The sequence below is a fragment of the Gorilla gorilla genome, chromosome 13 (genome assembly GCF_029281585.2).
Source record: "Gorilla gorilla gorilla isolate KB3781 chromosome 13, NHGRI_mGorGor1-v2.1_pri, whole genome shotgun sequence".
NCBI lineage: Eukaryota > Metazoa > Chordata > Mammalia > Primates > Hominidae > Gorilla > Gorilla gorilla.
Genome location: NC_073237.2, coordinates 108969967 through 108991470, shown reverse-complemented (window position 1 = coordinate 108991470; position 21504 = coordinate 108969967). Strand labels below are relative to the sequence as shown.

At 45.7% G+C, this 21504-nt stretch overlaps 1 protein-coding gene and 1 long non-coding RNA gene across 5 annotated transcripts in view; one reads left to right on the top strand and one right to left on the bottom strand.

Annotated features, from left to right (window-relative positions):
• SNX30 (sorting nexin family member 30) overlaps window positions 1-21504 on the bottom strand; it is a 144154-nt gene that overhangs the window by 122420 nt on the left and 230 nt on the right. The window contains exon 1 of one of the 4 annotated variants that reach the window (XR_010130419.1): window positions 1817-2242. Coding sequence is in view for 2 of the 4 variants with exons in the window: in XM_055350425.2 (XP_055206400.2) it covers window positions 1817-1972 (156 nt within the window). In the remaining 2 variants the exon portion in view is untranslated. Of the gene's footprint in view, window positions 1-1816; window positions 2244-3188; window positions 3252-21504 lie in introns of those variants that run through there. The other 3 variants (XM_055350427.2, XM_055350425.2, XM_004048452.5) reach the window with 3 other exon arrangements.
• LOC109028396 (uncharacterized) lies at window positions 2403-9862 on the top strand. Its single transcript, XR_002007422.3, has 3 exons — window positions 2403-2572; window positions 3767-3896; window positions 9709-9862. It is a non-coding gene; the product is annotated as an uncharacterized lncRNA (long non-coding RNA).

Genomic DNA, 21504 nt, shown 5'->3' with positions numbered 1-21504 from the left:
ACAAGACTGGCTAGAGTCTTGAGCTCTCTTGGATCACTTGCTCTGGGGGGAAAAACCAGTTGCCACATCAAACAGCCCTATGGAGAGTAACTAAGACCTGCCAACAGCCATGTGAGTGATCTTAGAAGTGGATCCTCCCCTAATCCAGCCTTCAGATGACTGCAGCCCAAGCCAACAACTTGACTGCAACCTCAAGAAAGGCCTAATTCAGAACCACTCAGATTGTCCCACAGACACTATTTCCAGGTGATAAGTTTTGGGGTAATTTGCTACACAGCAATAGATAATTAATTCAGTGTCCCACACAGAACTGAGACCAATTTTTGTCGATAAGAAAGCAAATTTATTCCGTTATTCAACATTTTTTGGAGACAGGGTCTCACTCTCTTGCCCAGGCTGGAGTACAGCGGTGCAATCATAGCTCACTGCAGCCTTGAACTCCCAGGCTCAAGCAATCCTCCCGCCTCAGCCTCCTGAGTAGCCTGGATTACAGATGCATGCCACCATGCCATGTGTGTATGTGGAAATGGGGTCTCGATATGTTGCCCAGGCTGGTCTCAAACTTTTGGTTCAGAGCAATCATCCCACTTCAGCCTCCCAAAGTGCTGGTATTACAGGTGTGAGCCACTGCACCTGGCCTCCGTTAGCTTTTTTAATTTTCCTGTTCCTAATGCTTTGGAACTTCACTCCCTGCTTTCACAAACCCTCTGCAGAAGGTACATCAAGTCGCACTCTCTAGTGATTTTAAGTGCTCAGTGACCTTCTGACTGCAAGGTGGGCAGGTTATATTTTCTCATACTCCTTTTTCACTGCACCACATGGTGTCCCCTCTAACGGGAGAAGAAAGTTAGGTCCCCTGCTCCCATTAATACTGGGACAAGGGGAAATTCATTTAGTATTTTACTAGGGAGAGAAAATCTTGATCACAAGACCTGAGAACAATTCTAATTTCTGCAGTTAGTGACTAAGTGACGGCAGGAGCGCGGATACAATCACTGCTCAAGTCTCCTTCACAGCTGAAATGGCCATGGGGGTAGGGAGGAGGCCGTCCCTTACCCCTGCCTGGACTCTGCTGTCTCTCCAAGCAGCAGAAGGGTTGTGCTGCTCTAAGAAAATCTGGAGCCTCCCTCCGTACAAAGAAGGTCAAAGGGCGAGCTTTCTTTCCATCAACCACAAAACCAGCCTCTGCCAAACCTAAACAGAGTGGTAGGCCGTCGGAGGTGAATGGAGCCCCAGACAGAAAACCACAACGAGGCTCTCCTCCCGCCGCCGGCTGGGGTCTGAGTCAGGTGACTCCTCAGGACAAACAGCAAACCTAAACAAAGATCACTCCCCACATGACTGACTGGGGGGAAGAAGACTCTCTCTGTAAGCCCAGGGTTGCCCGGTCCCAGCACGGAAAGCCAGGAACTCCTGCTTTCTGTGCAGTCTCGGGAAACTGGAGGAGCTACAAGTTATGCAGCAGCTCAGCCTGCAGGGATGCACCTGGAGGAACTCGGAACCCCATCCGAGGACACAGGCGCCCTGCCCTGCACACACGCCTCCCGCCCCAACACGCAGGCTGGACCCCTCCCCACCAGCTGTCACCGGTGCTTGCGACCAGTCACAGGCAGCGAAGCCCGTCCCTCTGCGGCTGCGACCCCGCGGAGGCGGCAGAGGAGACGCTTCGCCGAGGGCTCCGGGGCCAGGACACGCCCGTCCCCCGGGAAGGGGCGGCAGGGTGGGCGCGGCCCCAGGCCCACGAAGGCTCCGGATCCATCATCCCCCCCACGGGGAGCGAAATAAGCCTCCCACTCCCCGGCCCCAGGCGCCCCACCTTGTCACCGAAGCTGCGGGCCATCAGCAGGTCCGGGCTGGGCGTGCTGTCACCACCCACGGCCTCCTCGCTGCTGGAGCCGGCCAGCGGGTGCGGCATGTCGCGCAGGGAGTGGGGCCCCGTGGACGGCAGGGCCTTGGGGGGCCCGCCCGCCATGGCGCGCACCGCTCGGGACGCGCCGCCGCCGCTTCCTCCTGCTGCCCGCCGCGGCGAGCTCCCCTAGCACCCCGGGCCGAGCCCCGCTCGGCCGCCGCTTAACCCGAGGCCTTGCACCGGCCGTGCTGGGGGCCGCCGCCACCCGCCGGCTGGCCTCTGCCGGCGCTCAGACGCTCCGCTCCGCGCCGCGCGCCCCCGCTCCGCGCCCGAGCCTGCGGCGGGTCCGCTGGCAGCACGGCCACGGCGCCCAGCCCACACAGCCACACCGCCCACCCGCTCCGGCCCCGCCCCCGAGGCGCCGCGGCCGCCCGGGAGGGGGCGGGGAGGGCGGGGAAGGGGCACGTGGGGAAGGAAGGACGGAGGGAGGGAGGGAGGGAGGAGGCGCGGCCCCGCCCCCGCCCGGCAGGAAGTGCGCCCTGGGCCTCTGCGGCTGTCCTCCCAGTGTCCAACGTTGCCTCGCGGAGGCCGCCGTGCGGAGCAAATGTCTAACGGAAATCAGAGGTGGAAAAGAGGTTGGAGGAGCCTGTTCCGTTCCACCCGCGTCTACTGATGCGCCCACCAGCAGCCACGCTTGGGGCTGGGGGCTTTGAGGACACGCACGTGAGTCAGGGTCTTCTGGCCTCTAAGGCACGCGCAGGAAGAACCCTAGATAGACGGAATTACGACCCATATCGGAAGAATAGCATAAAGGGCGACGAGGCTCAAAGGAGCTAGAGGACATCGGGTGGGGAACCTGGAAGGGACTTCAAAGAGGCGGTGTGGGGAGTCTTCAGGCTCACTCTGAGGTCCCCATTGTGGCTTGCTTCTGCAGCTGAGCTGGATTTGTGTAAAGTCAAACCTCAGAACAGCGAGCATGAGTAGAGTCTCAAATGATACGCGACTCTTCAACTCACACTTTGGCCGAAGAGACTTTTGAAAGAACCATGAGGTTCAAGTTATTTTTCATGCATTTGTGCTAACTTTCCAGGCCTTGGGCTGAGCTGATTCTCAGCTTTATTTGCTGGCGTGGTGCAAACAGTCAAGGTGTTACTTCCAGCCCTTTGGGGTGTAGGTTCACCTCCTTTTTCCACCTTACCTGTCCCTAGATCTTCTGTTTCCAAGGCCAAGTCTTTAAAGGGTTTTCAGTCCCTCTAGCAAAGTAATGGGTAGGGAGGCTCATCGTGAGGGACCACATTTTCCCTACCCATTCCAAACTCAAAGGTTTGCCTAGCCTTACCTGCTAAAAGGTGATGACAGATCTTGACTCTGGGATTCACTAAGGCCTCTACCACAGTTTTCTCTAGAAACAAATAGAAGAGAATGCAGAGGGTTGAAATCTACCCAAAATATCAGTCAGAGACTCTGAGCTTCAAAGACCTTCCCCTATTTCCCCCATTGTAATTTATATAGGGTTGGACCCTTAGTCCTCAAGCTATCATCTTTATCTCCTCCACATAAGCCTGCCTTGGCTGGGAAAAATAGCATTCAAAGGGCACTGGGAACAATTTTAAATGCTGCATCTAAGGAATGCCAAGTTCTGGTCCTCTTGGAGTTGGATTAAAATTGTTAACACTTTCACATTCAAGGGCTGCTTACAACTACTACAGACCCTATTATCTGTTCTTCTGAATTAGCATGAAAATGAATAGCACAATATAACTAGAAATGAGTATTTCTAGAAATGAGTATATACATCTATAGATGTATAACATCAGTTTTTCTTATCGAATGGTGCTACTTATTTTAACAACCAGGCTGCCTTAAATATAATGGACATCCGTATGGATTAAGACTCTATACAAGCTTTCTCTTTAGGACACCAGGGGAAAGTGAAAAAAGAACCACATTTGAATTCTGCTTTGTCACTACAAGTGGGTGACCATGAGCAAGTTACTAACCTCAGTGAACCTGTTCCTAACCTAAAAAGGAGGAGAATGGAGAGCAGGTAATAATACCTTATGAGATGGTTGTGAGAGTTATGTAGCACTCTTTATGTCATAATCCTAGCAAAGTGCTGGCATGGAATAGGTGCTCCCTAAATGTTAATTACCTACCTTCCTTTCCCTTTCTGTCAGATTTTCTCTACTATTCTTATGAAATAATAAAGAGTTTTCATAATTATATATGCTTTACTATTCTGAGTAGGGTCTGGTTGAATATACATATATATACACACACATACACACCAGGTAGGGTGCCTCACACCTGTAATCCCAGCACTTTGGGAGGCCAAGGTGGGAGGATCACTTGAGCCCATAAGTTCAAGACCAGCTTGGGCAACATAGTGAGAGCCCCATCTCTATAAAAAATGTAAAAATTAGTCCGGCATGGTGGCACATACCTGTAGTCCCAGCTACCCAAGAGGCTGAGGTGGAAGGATTGCTTGAGCCTGGGAGGTTGAGGGTGCAATGAGCTGAGATTGCACCACTGTACTTCAGCCTGGGCAACAGAAGGAGACCTTGTCTCAAAATAAAAATATATATGTATGCACACACACATACATATATGTGTGTGTGTGTACATATATATGTGTGTATATATGTGTGTGTGTGTGTGTGTGTGTGTATTGACCTCCAAAGTCCTCCATTTGCTCAGTTTAGATTGGAGTACCACTTTTCTATGCTCCCACCAAAAAAAGGACCCAGACCCAGAGTTCCTAAAAGGCCATATGAAATAGTTTATTACAGTTTGTTTATTTATTTTCCAGTTTCCTGGTTGGTCGATAGCAGCTGGCCACAATTATCCAGTGGGTAGTCATCAAAACTAAAGAAAGTGAATTTGTATGGAATGTATTTTGGTAGAAAGTTTCCACGATGAAATTTAGCCCAGCCCTGCCCATTCATATTCACCATTTCCTGTGGTATTTCAGTGTTCCTTGTGGTGGGAAATTGTCACTGAAATAACATAAGTGTCCCAGAGCATGTGACTTTGCTTCTACTAAAAGGTTTTTTTTTTTTTTTTTTTCTTGGAGACAGGGCCTTGCTCTGTCATCAAGGCTGGAGTGCAGTGGCGCAATTTCAGCTCACTGCAACCTCCGCCTCCCAGGTTCAAGCGATTCTCCTGCCTCAGCCTCCACAGTAGCTGGGATTACAGGTGTGTGCCACCACGCCCGGCTAATTTTTGTATTTTTAGTAGAGACAGGGTTTCACCATGTTGGCCAGGCTGGTCTCAAACTCATGACCTCAAGTGATCTGCCCGCCTCGGCCTCCCAAAGTGCTGGGATTACAGGCTACTAAAAGTTTTAAAAGCAGCATGGTGGTAAGGAGGAAACGTGTAACGTTTCTCCATCAGAGCAGAAGGCTGTGGTGTTTGTTGGAACTTATGGAGGGAAGCTTGGATTTCTAGGGTTGAGCTCTGAGGAAGATAGTAGATGTATGTGTGTGCATGAGGGGCGAGGGAGGTCCCCAATGCCACCAGAACCCAAGAACACAGCATGGAGCCCTCCCAATTTATAAGGAATCTTAGACACTTAGGCTGGCACCTTTCAGGAGACAGGGCTTTGGGCCCCAGAATTTAGTACGCTTACCAAACAAATCGTATCGACCTCACTAGCAAGCGTATCGGGGCTGCCTGTGAGCACCCAGACCTCAGAAACAAAGCAGTCTCAAAGCATCATTCGCTCATTCTTTCCCCTGGTACAGCATGTGCTTAGGCCTTCTTCATGTTTGTGTTAGCCGCTTATCCTCTGGTGGTTTTTAGTACAATCATAGCTTTATACTATATGGCATCCCAAATCCTGCCTCAGAATAACACCACCACTTCTGAAGTGGACGGCTGGTGAGGACAAAGGACGTTTTCAGAGAGCATTCAGGATGACATGTCGCAAGCCACAGAGGGCCGTATCAAACAAGGGGGGCAAGTGAGAAGGCACAATCCCCAACAGAGACAAAATTGTGTGGACAATTTAATTCAGCCAATGATGTCCCAGGAAAGAAACAAGGTCCACTTGAGTCCAGGATCTGAACAGTTTTGCTAACAAGAAATTGGAACTTGCTACTGAACCAGCAGAGGGGCTTGTGGGTGAATGATAGCGTCATTTTATCTCTCCATATAGAAGAGCTCCTGGCTTGCAAAGCATGGAGACCCTGATGCAGTGAGTTATACAGTACAGTCATGGAGTTAGTGTTCCAAATCTCAAACTTTGGGTGCCTAACAATCACTTGTGAGCTTGTAAAAATGCAAACTTCCGGGCCCCACATCAAGAGAGTCTGCTTCTGGAGTGAGGCCTGGAATAATTTTTAATTTAAAAAATGTTAATCTCCTAGGTGATGCTTATGCTAATGCTGGTCTATAGACTATATTTTGAGAAACACTGTTCTCTTACCTCCTTCCATTTCTCTTGCTCGCTCTCTCTCTTTTAACCTAGCATCAATCCATCAAGATCCTTCCATTTTTCTTTTCTTTTTTTTTTTTTTTGAGACAGAGTCTCACTGTGTCACGCAGGTCGGAGTGCAGTGGTGCAATCTCGGCTCACTGCAACCTCCACCTCCTAGGTTCAAGCAATTCACCTGCCTCAGCTTCCAGAGTAGCTGGGATTACAGGCGCACACCACCATGCCCAGCTAATTTTTGTATTTTTAGTAGAGATGGTGTTTCGCCATGGTGGCCAGGCTGGTCTAAACTCCTGACCTCAGGTGATCTGCCTACTTTGGCCTCCCAAAGTGCCATGATTACAGGTGTGAACCACCGTGCCAGCCTTTCTCTCTCTCTTTTAACCTAGCATGAATCCGTCCAAATCCTTCCATTTTTCTTTTCTTTTTTTTTTTTTTTTTGAGACAGAGTCTCGCCCTGTCGCCCAGGCTGGAGTGCAGTGGTGCAATCTCAGCTCACTGTTGCCACTGCCTCCTGGGTTCAAGAGATTCTCCTGCCTCAGCCTCCATGTAGCTGGGATGATAGGCGCACACCACCACGCCCGGCTAATTTTTGTATTTTTAGTAAAGACAGGGTTTCACCATGTTGGCCAGGCTTGTCTTGAACTCCTGACCTCAAGTGATCTGCCCACTTTGGCCTCCCAAAGTGCTGGGATTACAGGCGTGAGCCACCACTCCCAGCCAAGATCCTTCCATTTTTCTAAACTATAAATTGACATTCCAAACCTTTAAGTGCTTACTTTAAATAAATATCCTGTTTGAAAACTTGCTTAGAAAGCAATTTTCTATTAGAAAATTATATTACAAGGTCCTTTTGCTCCTAAACTTTTATGATTATTTTAGTGAGCATCTACCAGGCGCTTAAAATATAAGGGAAGATTGAGGTGATGGATATCCCATTTACTCTGATGTGTTATTATGCATTGTATACCTGTATCAAAGTATTTCATGTACCCCATAAATATATACACCTACTATGTGCCCACAAAAAATATTAAATTAAAAAAAATTTTTAAGGAAAGAGCTCAGATGAACTAACCTATTGATAATTTTTTTTTATTGTTGTTATTGTTGTTGTTTTTAAACGGAGTCTCGCTCTGTCACCCAGGCTGGAGTGCAGTGGCACGATCTCAGCTCACTGCAAGCTCCACCTCTTGGGTTCATGCCATTCTCCTGCCTCAGCCTCCTGAGTAGCTGAGACTACAGGCGCCCACCGCCGCACCCGGCTAATTTTGTTTTTGTATTTTTAGTAGAGACGGGGTTTCACCGTGTTAGCCAGGATGGTCTCGATCTCCTGACCTTGTGATCCACCTGCCTCGACCTCCCAAAGTGCTGGGATTACAGGCGTGAGCCACCGCGCCCGGTCAATAGTTTCATTTCATAAGTCTGGTCATGAAGTAGATCACAGAGGAGTGGATACTTTCCAGAGCCCTCAAAACCTTGGCCTACCCTGAAGGCTCCTAGTAGCTGGGCCACATCTGGCTATAGAAACACCTTTCACTGCTGTCACTGAAGGATACGTGCTACCTGGCTTTCTTTACAAGCAGGCACAGGTGTATGGAGTGTGGGCATGGATGTGTATTCCTTTGTGAGGGCTACCCATTAGAGAGGTTGGGCTGGAGAAGATATGGAACTGACAAGTACTGGAACCACGGGCACTGAGTCTTATTAGCAGTGATTCTTTGGATAGAATGGAAAACCTACTTACTGGCTGTGTGCCTCCACAAGAGTGTTTGATTCCATCACGAGGGGTGATCCTTAAAAGGCATCTGAAGGCTGGATGCGGTGGCTCATGCCTGTAATCCCAACACTTTGAGAGGCCAAGGCGGGTGGATCACCTGAGGTCAGGAGTTTGAGACTGGCCTGACCAACATGGTGAAACCCCATCACTACTGAAAATACAAAAATTAGCCAGGTGAGGTGGCACATGCCTGTAATCCCAGCTACACGGGAGGCTGAGGCACGAGAATCGCTTGAACCTGGGAGGTGGAGGTTGCAGTGAGCCCAGATTGTGCCATTTCACTCCAGACTGGGAAACAAGGGTGAAACTCCATCTTAAAAAAAAAAAAAAAGGCATCTGGAACATGGACATTCACACATGATATGGCCCAGCAGTTCTACTTTCAGAACACAGTAGAAATGCATGCATACATTTACCAAAAGATTGATCCAAGAATCTCCTCAGCAGTGCTATTTGTAAGAGCGAAAAGTGGAAACCAGTCACATGGCTGTCAACAGTGTAATGCGTGAATAAATGTGATACATTCACACAATGGAATATTGCACAACAGAATGAAGGAACAACATGGTGAATGCATCTCACAAACATAATAGTGAGTGAAACAAGCTAGATAGAATATCTGCTGTATGACTCCATTTATATAAAGCTAAAAAGCAGGCAAAACTAACGTATAGTGTGAGAAAACAGAATAGTAGTGAGTTCTGGGGTATTTGTTTTTTGATCTGTGGGCTTGTTTGTTTTTTTTTTTTTTTTTTTTTGGTTTTATTTTGTAAAAATTCATCAAGCAGGCCGGGTGCAGTGGCTCATGCCTGTAATCCCAATACTTTTGGAGGCCAAGGTGGGCAGATTGCATGAGCCTAGGAATTCAAGACCAGCCTGGGTAACATAGTGAAACCTTGTTTCTACAAAAACTTAGCTGGGCATAGTGGTGTGTGCCTGTAGTCTCAGCTACCCAGGAGGCTGAGGTGGGAGGATCATTTGAGCCCAGGAGGCAGAGGTTGCAGTGAGCAGAGATCATGCTACTGCACTCCACCATGGGTGACAGAGTGAGACCCTGTCTCAAAAAAAAAAAAAAAAATTCTGCAAGCAGTATATTTATGGTTTGTGAGCCTTTATGTTCTACTTCAATAGGAAGTTTACATTAAAAAGGGCATCTAGTCTTCGACCCTTGCTTCAAAAGTGAGGAAGCTGAGGCCCAGAGGTAGTAATTTGCATGAGGTCAACCAAGAGTGCTCCTGGCAATGATCCTTTCCACTTTGATGCATATTGACGTACAGGTGGATTTGGGGGATGCTAGTTTAATGACAAAGAAAGGAGGAAATAAGCAAAAAGAGAGAGAAGTGTCAGCCACTATCAGTTGCCTACCAGAGAGTCATTTGCTCCTTCTTCATTGTTCATTGCTTGTCTCTTTTCCCTTCCTTTCAAATGCAATCATGTGTGGACCAATGCCTGGAGCTGCTGCAGCCATCTTGTGGCCATGAGTGGAGACATTCCGGTTACCCTGAGGATAGCTGAGTGGATAAATGGAAAGAGCCTGTGTCTTTGGTGGCATCACCGAGCCACTGCATCTAAATCCAGACTTCTTTTGTAGAATATAAACATCCTTATGGTGTCAGGCAGTTTAATTTGAATCCCTGTGACTTGCAGATGAACTCATCCTTATGGATTCAGAAGACAAAGAATACAAGCAAGCAGGAGAAAGTCTAAGAAGAGAGTTCACCTGGTGGGTGGCAACGTTCACAGCAAGAGTACCATCCTTCTGTAACATGCATTCTCAAAAGAGCCAATATCACCTTCAAAAGGATGTAAATTGCTTCTTGGGGTAGGGAGGCCAAAAAAAATCTTAAATATTATAGTGGTTTGTGGCCCCCACAAAGTTCAGCCCTATTCCTTAGTATTTAATTTTTCTTTTAGGGAGCATTTAAACCTAATTAACTCTTCCCCTTTAGGGGCAGTGATAACAAAAAACAAATTGAGAAACACTGCTTTATAGAGATGGAGGGCAAGCTCTAAAGCAGAAAAAGAATAGATTTCCTGGCTTCCTAAGGTAGACCTCCTAAGCCTTCCAAAAACCTTGGAATTCCACTGACTTCCAGATCCTTGCCATAGGTTCTGCCACTGTGGTAGCTCCAGCCATGCCAGCTCTGTGCAACCCTTCCTGTGCTTTGTAACCCAGGCCTGCAGACAAGTCCTCACTACACAGAGGTAGTGAGAGAGTGTATGCTGGAGGCCTTGTCTTTATGCATAACCTGCTAGCAATGTAGCAAGACAGTGCTGGGGGCACAGCAATAAAATTACACTTTGTGCCCAGATTATAGATCCGGGTGAGGTGACTTGCTAGAGAAAGGGCTTCCCCATTCCCCCCAGCTATATAAGGTAATGAATTATGCTAGGGTTTCAGGATTTCCTGATTGGCAGAGTAGGAGGCTTGGTTTTCCCCCTCTGCTCCCACTCAGGGCTTCATGTGATATGGCAGGCGGAAAACCACCACCATGACCACTCATGAAAATGGGAGACGGGCCGGGCACAGTGGCTCGCACCTGTAATCCCAGCACTTTGGGATGCTGAGACAGGCGGATCACATGAGGCCAGGAGTTCCAGACCAGCTTAGCCAACATGGTGAAACCCCGTCTCTACTAAAAAAAAAAATACAAAAATTAGTCAGGCATGGTGGTGCACATCTGTAATCCCAGATACTCGGGAGGCTGAGGCACAAGAATCGCTTGAATCCGGGAGGTAGAGGTTGCAGTGGGCCAAGATCGTGCCGCTGCACTCCAGCCTGGGTGACAGAGCAAGACGCTGTCTCAAAAAAAAAAAAAAAAAATGCTACACAGTGTCCACTCCTTCTCCTTCCAGCTGAGACTCAGCTGGGCTTGGGCTAGTTGAAAAAGTAAAGGATGGAAGGAATATCTCCCACCTGCAGTTCTAGGTGGTACAGAAATTAAGGGATTGATTGTGCAGAGCTGAGTAAAGAGAGGACCCGAGACCAGAGAACCAGAGTCAGGGGTCTGAATTAGTCACTAAAACAAGGTGAATGGTGGTGGTGGCAAAAGCAAATGACAAAGGTCAAGAACAGAGCCAGGGTTCAAGACCCAGAAGCAACAGGTCCAGAGAATAAGCCTTCTGGTAATCCTCGGCAGCATCTGGGTGGGCACTGTTGTCATTATGAACCATGGTGCTTGCTGGGGTGGGATGCATGGCGTGGCCAGGACAGCCAGAATGGAAGGCTTCCTTTGGAAGGCTTCTCTGAGCTAGCAGGAAGATTTGGACAGGGGAAATGATTTCTCACAACTCCTTCCTGACCACCCACATAATTGGTTCAAATTAAGCACTAGGCTGTAGAGGTACCAATTCTTTGTTTCTGGAGGCAGGATGCTTTCTTGGCATAGATATACTCCCTGAGGAAGGATGTGGCTAGCAATAATTGTCCTCTCCTCTTTTAATTTAAACTTTTAATTTTAGAATAGTTTGGATTTCCAGAAAAGTTGCAAAGATAGTACAGAGTTTTTGCGTACTCCTCACGCCGTGTCTCCGTTGTTAACATCCTATATCATTCTTGTACATTTGTCACAACTAAGGAGTCAACATTGGCACATTGCTGTTAACTAAACTGTATACTTTATTCTTATTTAACTAGATTTTCCCCAAAGTTATTTTTTTATCCCGAAATCCCACCCAGGATACCACATTACATTTTGCAGTCATGTCTCATTAGCCTCCTCTGGTCTGTGACAGTTTCTCGGACTTCACTTGCTTATGACAGTCTTGAAAAGTATTCATCAGGTACTTTGTAGATTGCCCCTCAGTTTGGTTTTGTCTGTTGTTGTCCTCATGGATAAAGTGGAGTTCAGGGGTTTTTGGGAGGAAGACTATCGAGGTAAGGTGCCTTATTTTTTTTTTTTTTTGAGATGGAGTTTTGCTCTTGTTGCCCAGGCTGGAGTGCAATGGCACAATCTCAGCTCACTGCAACCTCCACCTCCCGGGTTCAAGCAATTCTCCTGCCTTAGCCTCCAGAGTAGCTGGGATTACAGGCATGCACCACCATGCCTGGCTAATTATTTGTATTTTTAGTAGAGATGGAGTTTCACTATGTTGGCCAGGCTGGTCTCGAACTCCTGACCTCAGGTGCTCCACCTGCCTCGGCCTCCCAAAGTGCTGGGATTCCAGGTGTGAGCCACCACACCCGGCCAGTAAAGTGCCATTCTAATCACATCATATATGTTAATCTGTGTTGCATTGCTGTAAAGGAATACCTGAGCCTGGATAATTTATAAAGAAAAGAGGTTTATTTGGCTCACAGTTTGCCGGCTGTACAAGAAGCACAGTGCCAACATCTGCTTCTAGTGAGGCCTCAGGAAGCTTATAAAGTCATGACAGAAGGCAAAGGAGAAGCCAGCCTATTACGTGGCAAGAGAGGAAGCAAGAGAGAGGAGGAGGTCCCAGGCTCATTTAAACAACCAGCTCTCTTGGCAGGTGTGGTGACTCACGCCTGTAATCCCAACACTTTCGGAGGCCAAGGCAGGCAGATCACCTGAGGCCAGGAGTTGGAGACCAGCCTGGCCAACATGGTGAAACCTCGTCTCTACTAAAAATACAAAAATTAGCTGGGCGTGGTGGTGCATGCCTGTAATCCCAGCTACTCAGGAGGCTGAGGCATGAGAATCATTTGAACCCAGGAAGTGGAGGCTGCAGTGAGCTGAGATTGCACCACTGCACTCCTGCCTGGGTGACAGAGTGAGACCCTGTCTCAAAAACAACAACAACAACAACCACTTCTCTCGTGAACTAACAGAGTGAGAACTCACTCATTACCATGGGGAAAGCACCAAGCTATTCATAAGGGATCCACCCCCATGACCCAAACACCTCCAACAGGGCCCCACCTCCAACACTGGGGATCACATTTCAATATGAGATTGGAGGGGACAAACATCCAAACTAGATCATCATATCAAGGGCACATACTGTCAACATGGCTTATCACTGAGGGTGTTAAACTTAATTGCCTGGTCAAGGTAGTGTTTGCCAGGTTTCTCCACTGTAAAGTTACTCCCCTCCCCCATATGGCATATGAATTAGACATCAGTAAAGCTGTTACAAGAAAAGATGAATGATAATCTGGAGAAAGTTATTTGGAACACAGATGACCCACAAGGTATTAATATCTTTCTTTTTTTTTTTTTTTGAAACGGAGTCTCGCTCTGTCGCCCAGGCTGGAGTGCAGTGGTGCGATCTTGGCTCACTGCAAGCTCCACCTCCCGGGTTCACACCATTCTCCTGCCTCAGCCTCCCGAGTAGCTGGGACTACAGGCGCCCGCCATCACGCCCGGCTAATTTTTTTTTTTGTATTTTTAGTAGAGACGGGGTTTCACCGTGTTAGCCAGGATGGTCTTGATCTCCTGACCTCGTGATCCGCCCACCTTGGCCTCCCAAAGTGCTGGGATTACAGGCGTGAGCCACCGCGCCCAGCCCAAAAAATACAAATTATCAAAATATGTATTCAATCTCACTAGAGATCAATAAAATGTTGATGAAAACAAAAGGATACAATTTTTGCTTGTCCTACCAGCAAATGTTAAAAGACCAATAAAAGGTAAGGAATCATGCTTTATGAAATTTAAACAATTTGGGGGGACTTCTTCAAGAAAAAGAATTCAAAATTTCAAATATAAAAATTACCACAAGGCCAGGCACTGTGGCTCATGTCTGTAATCCCAGCACTTTCATAGGCCAAGGCAGGAGGATTGCTTGAGCCCAAGAGTTGGAGACCAGCGTGGGCAATATAATGAGACCTTGTCTTTATGAAAAATTTTAAAAATTAGCTGGGCATGGTGATGCGCACCTGTAGTTCCATCTACTCAGGAGGCTGAAGTGGGAGGATGACTTGAGCCCAGGAGTTCAAGGCTACAGTGAGCTATGATCATGCCACTGCACTCCAGCTTGGGAGGCAGAGAGAGACCCTATCTCAAAAAACAAAGAAACAAACAAACAAAAAACCCCGATACAAAGCTGAATATTAATTTGGAAAATAAATCGCCACAATTATAAGTTTTACAAAACTGATAAATACCGCAAACATCACAAAAGTATTAAAATTATTAGCTGCCTGGCACACCTCTATCATACTATTTTCCATAGTCTTTGAATGCATATTCTTTACTAAATTCTTCATATGACAACTATTTTATAGTATTCCAAAGAGAATAGAAAGATAATGAAGTCTTTCTTCTAGCATGGCTGATTGAAATTTGCTTTGCTTTTTTATTATTAATAGTTTACATAACTTTTTTTCAACTTCAAATTTGTTGTCGGTAATGTGCGAAAATGCCCCCTGATACCTCAGCAGGCTTACCACCAGACATTCTTGCTATTTATAGTACTGTTACAGATTTTTGGCCTACAAACCCAGGAATTCTTATTCTGTTTCAGGTAAGTTCCACCTAAAAGAAAGAAAGAAAAAAAAAAATCTAGGCCCAGGCACAGTGGCTCACGCCTGTAATCCCAGCACTTTTGGAGGCTGAGGCGGGCAGATCACAAGGTCAGGAGATCGAGACCATCCTGGCTAACACGGTGAAACCCCATCCCTACTGAAAATACAAAAAATTAGCCGGGCGTGGTGGCGGGTGCCTGTAGTCCCAGCTACTTGGGAGGCTGAGGTGGGAGAATGGTGTGAACCCGGGAGGCGGAGCCTGCACTGAGCTGAGATCGCGCCACTGCACTCCAGCCTGTGCGACAGAGCGAGACTCTGTCTCAAAAAAAAAAAAAAAAAATCTATATGGTGAGTGTATATTGCATTATCAAGGATATTCCTGATAGAAGAGAACTTTTGGTTTTGTTAGTCATCAGTGAGGAGTGATTCATTCATTTACAATTATATAACTTTGACAACGGGAAGAATTTTTTACAGACTAGCTTCTGGCTCTACATTTCAAACTTTGTTTCTTCTCTAGTACTCTCATTCATCTGGTGCTGGTGCCTCAAGACACATTCATTTCATGATGTGACCTCTGGCCCTGCATCTTCATAGAAGCATACCAGGATGTCCAGCAGTAATGTATCTATGCACAGAAGTGACGGCGAACCTTGTAAATACATCCTGCTAGACTCAAATAAATGTATCCCAGCTCAACTTTCAACTGGCAGCCACTGCAAGCCATAAAACCCAAGGGCAAGAGTAAGGGAAGGGGAATTTGGACTGGAGAGGTACAGTTGTCTTATCTGGCTGCCATAAAAATAACTTACTTTGTCAAGTTTTGACCCTGTGAGCACATTGCTAAGGCTTGTCCCAGGGCTAGGGGAAAGGGGACTCACATGTTCAAGCAAAAAAACACCCTGAAATGTAAGCTTCAGGTTCAGAGGCAATCAGCCTCCACATCCACTGCTAGTGAGAATACTGAGAAACAGGTACTCTCAAATGGTGTTGGCAAAAACATGAAGTGCTATCAAAATAAAAGCACTAGACTTTGGGAGGCCAAGGTGGGCAGATTGCCTGAGCCCAGGAGTTTAAGACCAGTGTAGGAAACATGGTGAAACAAAAATTAGCCGGGCATGGTGGCATGTGCCTGTAGTCTCAGCTACCTGGGAGGCTGAGATGGGAGGATCACCTGACCCCAGGAGGTCGAGGCAGCCAGTGAGCCATGATCACACTACACTATAGCCTGGGCAACAGAGTGAGACCTTGTCTCAATCAATCAGTCAATCAATAAATAAAAATAAAAGCACTGGCTGGGCACGGTGGCTCACGCCTGTAATCCCAGCACTTTAGGAGGCTGAGGCGGGCAGATCATGAGGTCAGGAGTTCAAGACCATCCAGGCCAACATGGTGAAACCCTGTCTCTACTAAAAATACAAAAAAATTAGCTGGGTGTGGTGGCGCGTACCTGTAGTCCCAGCTACTCGGGAGGGTGAGGTGGGAGAATCACTTGAATCCGGGAGGTGGAGGTTACAGTGAGCCGAGATCATGCCACTGCACTCCAGCCTGGCGACAGGGAGAGACTCTGTCTCAAAAAAATAAATAATAAATAATAAAGCACTAATACCTAAGGAAATATGTGCAAAGACATTTTTTGCAGCATTATTCGTAGAGGCAACAAAAGTGGAAATAATCTCATATACATCACTAGGGAAAAGGTTGAATAAATTATGATACATCCGGCTGGTCCTGATGGCTCACGCCTGTAATCCCAGCACTTTGGGAGGCCGAGGCAGGCAGATCATGAGGTCAGGAGTTCCAGACCAGCCTGGCCAATGTAGTGAAACCTTGTCTCCACTAAAAACACAAAAATTAGCCGGGCGTAGTGGCATGCACCTGTAGTCCCAGCTACTCAGGAGGCTGAGGCAGGAGAATCGCTTGAACCCGGGAGGGGGAGGTTGCAGTGAGCCGAGATTGTGCCACTGCATTCCAGCCTAGGCGACAGAGTGAGACTCCGTCTAAAAAACAAAACAAAACAAAACAAATTCTGATGCATCCACACTGTATTATGCAGCATTAAAAAAGGATAAATTTGAGCTTTATGTATAGGAAGGTCTGTAATACATTTACAATGGCAAACAGTAAAGTAATATGCATGCTGGGATCACATTTTTGTAAAGAAGAAAACTCCTCCACATATGTGTGTGTGTGTGTAAATATATATAGATATATGAATATATATGTATAGATTTTCTATGAGAACAAAAGAATATGCAGCCAGACTTAAGGTTTTCAACTTGGTGAGGGTCAGGGAGCAGAGATTAGTGGAGGGGACAGACCAGATTAATGTTTGCTTTCTACAACTTTATATTGTTTACTTTCACAGAGTACAACAGGCATTTATTTATTTTGCAATTTAAACATTAGAATAAAATTTTAAAAAATCAAAACATATGAAACATCTGGGGCCGGACACAATGGCTGACGCCTGTAATCTCAGCACTTTGGGAGGCCGAGGCGGGCAGATCACGAGGTCAGGAGATTGAGACCATCCTGGCTAACACAGTGAAACCCCGTCTCCACTAAAAATACAAAAAATTAGCCAGGTGTGGTGGTGGGCACCTGTAGTCCCAGCTACTCGGGAGGCTGAGGCAGGAGAATTGCTTGAACCTGGGAGGTGGAGGTTGCAGTGAGCCGAGATTGTGCCACTGCACTCCAGCCTGGGTGACACAGCGAGACCCCATCTCAAAAAAAAAAAAAAAAAGAAAAGAAATGTCTGAGCTAAACATATTTACAGTGCCTCCCACTTCTTTTCCAAGGATTACCAATATTCTTTGTAAAGCCAACCCTATGCTTACCTTTCTCCACTCCTAAAGTAATAGAATTATATGAAGAGCTTTGAGAAATCTCCACTGTACCCCATGGTATAAAAGTCCATGTCCATGGTACTTTTTAAAAGCCTCTATGATATGTATCACTTTCTACTTTAAATTATATCTATCTAATCCCAGCACTTTAGGAGGCTGAGGCGGGCAGATCAGCTGAGGTTGGGAGTTCAACACCAGCCTGGCCAACATGGTGAAACACCGTCTCTGCTAAAAATACAAAAATTAGCCGGGTGTGGTGGTGCGAGCCTGTAATCCCAGCTACTCAGGAGGCTGAGGCAAGAGAATCACTTGGACCCAGGAGGCAGAGGTTGCAGTGAGCAGAGATCATGCCACTGCACTCAGCCTGGGGAACAGAGCAAAACTCTGTCTCAAAAAAAAAATTATATTTATCTGCTACTCAATAGCAACAAAGACAATTTCCTTGCACAATCTTAGACTTCTGCCTTTCAGCTGTGTCCCACCTCTCTCCTCCACTTTACAGACACACTCCTTCCTGTCCCACCTCATTTTTATCAGATGTATCTTGAAACGTGTTAAAAAGCAAGGTTGCATTAACGTCATACAATTTGAGGTACACTACAGAATCATTTCCAATTTTAGAAAAAAATTCAATTTTACTTCTGATTAGAATGTTTTTTACACTTCAGAGTTCTGTGTCTTTTTGCTATTAAGGATGTAATATGTATATTTATAACTGAAGAGGTATATTCCTTTTTTTTTTTTTTGAGATGGAGTCTTGCTCTGTTGCCCAGGCTGGAGTGCAATGGCACAATCTCGGCTCACTGCAACTTCTGCCTCCCAGGTTCAAGTGCTTCTCATACTTCAGCCTCCTGAGTAGCTGGGACCACAGGCGTGGGCCACCACACCCCGCTAATTTTTGTATTTTTAGTAGAAACGGGGTTTCGCCATGTTGGCCAGGCTGGTCTTGAACCCCTCGGCTCAAGTGATCTGCCTGCCTTGGCCTCCCAAAGTGCTGGGATTACAAGCATGAGCCACCATGCCCAGCCTTGAGTTGATATATTCTCAGCATCTTCATTTTGATTATACTCTTAAAAGAGTTTATAATATTCTCAATATAAAATATAACAAATTTTCTGGATGGCCACTATTTAGCTAATGAAATGAATATTAGCTCCTACATTTACATCTGTTTAAGATCAATAAATTAGCAAATATTTCAACTTTAATTTCCTTTTGCTATTGAGAAAAGAACAGTGGCAGGCTTAACATGTGTAAACCTTCGCCCAGTCAGGTTCATCTGAACGTTTTTGGGGCCTGAGGCAAGAATACAGATGAAGGCTCACATTCTATATGTCTAAATATTTAAAAGTTATGAATCCAGGTAACAAATATATATTAAGACTATGGTTTTGGAATGACTGAAAGTTGACTAAATATCAAAGACAACTAACTTTATGACTTTTTATATCTGGGTGTTCTATTGACATTTGATATGAGTAATAAAATAAATATACAAGTAGCTCATAAATTAGTTTATACCATAAAATTTCTTTTTTTGCCTTTATATCAGCAAAAAAATTAATTACATTATTATGAGTGTAAGATTTTTCACATAAATTGTGTTCTATGACAATAATACCAATTGGACAAACTTTCTCACATTATTATTGTTCTTAGTTTTCTATTAATTTCTACTTGGAGAAAACATGTTCTCTGGTAAGGAAGCAACAGTTGAAACTGCTAATGAAATTCTTTTTCTTTTCTTTTTTTTTTTTTTTTGAGACGGAGTCTGGCTCTGTCACCCAGGCTGGAGTGCAGTGGTGGGATCTCAGCTCACTGCAACCTCCACCTCCCAGGCTCAGGTGATCCTCCCACCTCAGCCTCCCAAGTAGCTGGGACCACAGGCACATGCCCCAACACCAGGCTAATTTTTTGTATTTTTTGGTAGAGATGGGGTTTTGCCATGTCACCCAGGCTGGTCTCAAACTCCTGAGCTCAAGCGATCCTCCTGCCTTGGCTTCCCAAAGTGCTAAAATTACAAGCCTGAGCCACTGCACCTGGCTGCTAATGAAATTCTTAAAGCAATATTTAGATTCAGCAGTGAATCACAAATTTTACACACTGTATTAAAAAAAACACTGTCTTGGTCCGCTCAGGCCGCCATAACAAAAGACCACAGATTTGGTGACTGAAACAACAGGAATTTTTTTCTTACAGTTCTGGAGACTGGGAAGTCAAAGACCAAGGGTCCAGCAAGGCAGGTTTCATTCTACGGCCTGTTCTCTTGGCTGACAGATGACCATCATCTAGCTATGAGCTCATGTGACCTCTTGAGTGTGTTCTAGGAGACAGAGCCAGCAAGCTCTCTGGTGTCTCTTCTTTTTTTCTTTCTTTCTTTCTTTATTTTTTGAGACAGAGTCTCGCTCTGTCACCCAGGCTGGAGTGCAGTGGCGTGATCTTGGCTCACTGCAACCTCTGCCTCCCAGGTTCAAGTGATTCTCCTGCCTCAGCCTCCTGAGTAGCTGGGATTATAGTCGCCCACCACCACACCCAGCTAATTTTTGTGTTTTTAGTAGTGATGGGGTTTCACCAGATTGGCCAGGCTGGTCTCGAACTCCTGACCTTAGCTGATCCACCCACCTCGGCCTCCCAAAGTGCTGGGATTACAGGCATGAGAAGCTACCTTCTCCACTGAGAGCTGCAGAGACAACCTGTCTGCAGAGGGGAGCCACTCTCTCCAGGGCCTCCTCTCTACTGAGAACTGAACACTGGACACATGACCTGCCTACAGAGAGGAGCTGCCCACTCTGGGTCTCCTCCAAGCTGTTGTAACACTAAATAAAGCTCTTTGTCTTTTTCACCTTTCACTTGTCTGTGTACCTTCTTCTACCTGGACACAGGACAAGAACTCGGGCAAAGGTGCTGTGACCACAGAGGTTTCTGGCCAGAAAATTGACACCCCAAAGATCCCATACACATTCAGTCCATAATACATAAGATCAATTATCACAGAATAGTAGGATATTTTTAACTTTGTCATAAATTATATGTATTGCAAATTGTATTATCTTAATACAATATATTTGTTACTAGAGAATCAGTATCAAGCTTCACTTATGTTACTTATAAACCTATATATATATATATACACAAATATAACAGGAATTATCAAATATTTAATATTGCAGAAATAGTTCCTTAGCCAACAGTGCAACTGTTGTGAATAGTGAACTAATTCTGACGAGCTCCAGAATCACAAATGAGAATAAGGAAAACAGGAAAATGGACACTCACTAAAGGAAAACAATTCTCGGTTGTGCACAATTCCACTGAATTCCTCTGATCTGAGAGGAGGTATTTGGAAGTTAATAATTTGCCTTTTCTCTTCCCTAAGTTCTGCTGCTCAACAATTCCCGGCACTAAAATGCACTGTCCATTTCTGACCTCGACAGAGGCATAACTTGTAAACCTTCACAGCAGTCCAACCCAGCCGCCTTTCTTTCAAGAACACAGGGCAAGAGGTGTTTCCACAGGGTATAAATGGTGTTAGTCACAGAAGCAGACGTTCAAAGTTCCAGGTTGTTCTGTGCCAGAGCCAAATGCCAGATCCCAAGCACAGAAGTTCTCATCTGTCCTTTAACAAATTTATGTGCGTCCGTGTGTGTACTGGATCCTCTAAAATGTGGCGGCAGGAGTCCCTCCTGTTTGCTTAGGTCTATGGGCAATACTGAGCCTAATGAAGCCCAAATGACTTCATATTGTGCTATATAAATGAAGAGTTTATAATCTTTTGAATAGAGGAATCTGGTGGGAGAATTGAGGTACCATGGGGCATGCAGTGATATAGGCAAGCAAACCCAAAGAAATGCATGCCGTTGCTAAGGGCATCCTCTTTACACTGTGAATAGCGATTGCATTTGCCAAAACATCAATTGTCACACAAAATGTATTAGCTAGAATGTGTCTGTTTTGTGGGTTTGGTTGTGTTTAAGTTGTAAACCTAAATTCCAAACAATTCTTAATTTTGAGAAACATCATCATATTTATTTTGGAAATCTTATAAAGGTGAATAATCTTCATATGCAGACACAGGACTAGTGTTGACTGACAACTGTTAGAAATGGATGATCAAAACTTATCATTTCTGTTGCCAATTACTAAAAGATTTCTCAAAATAAAGCC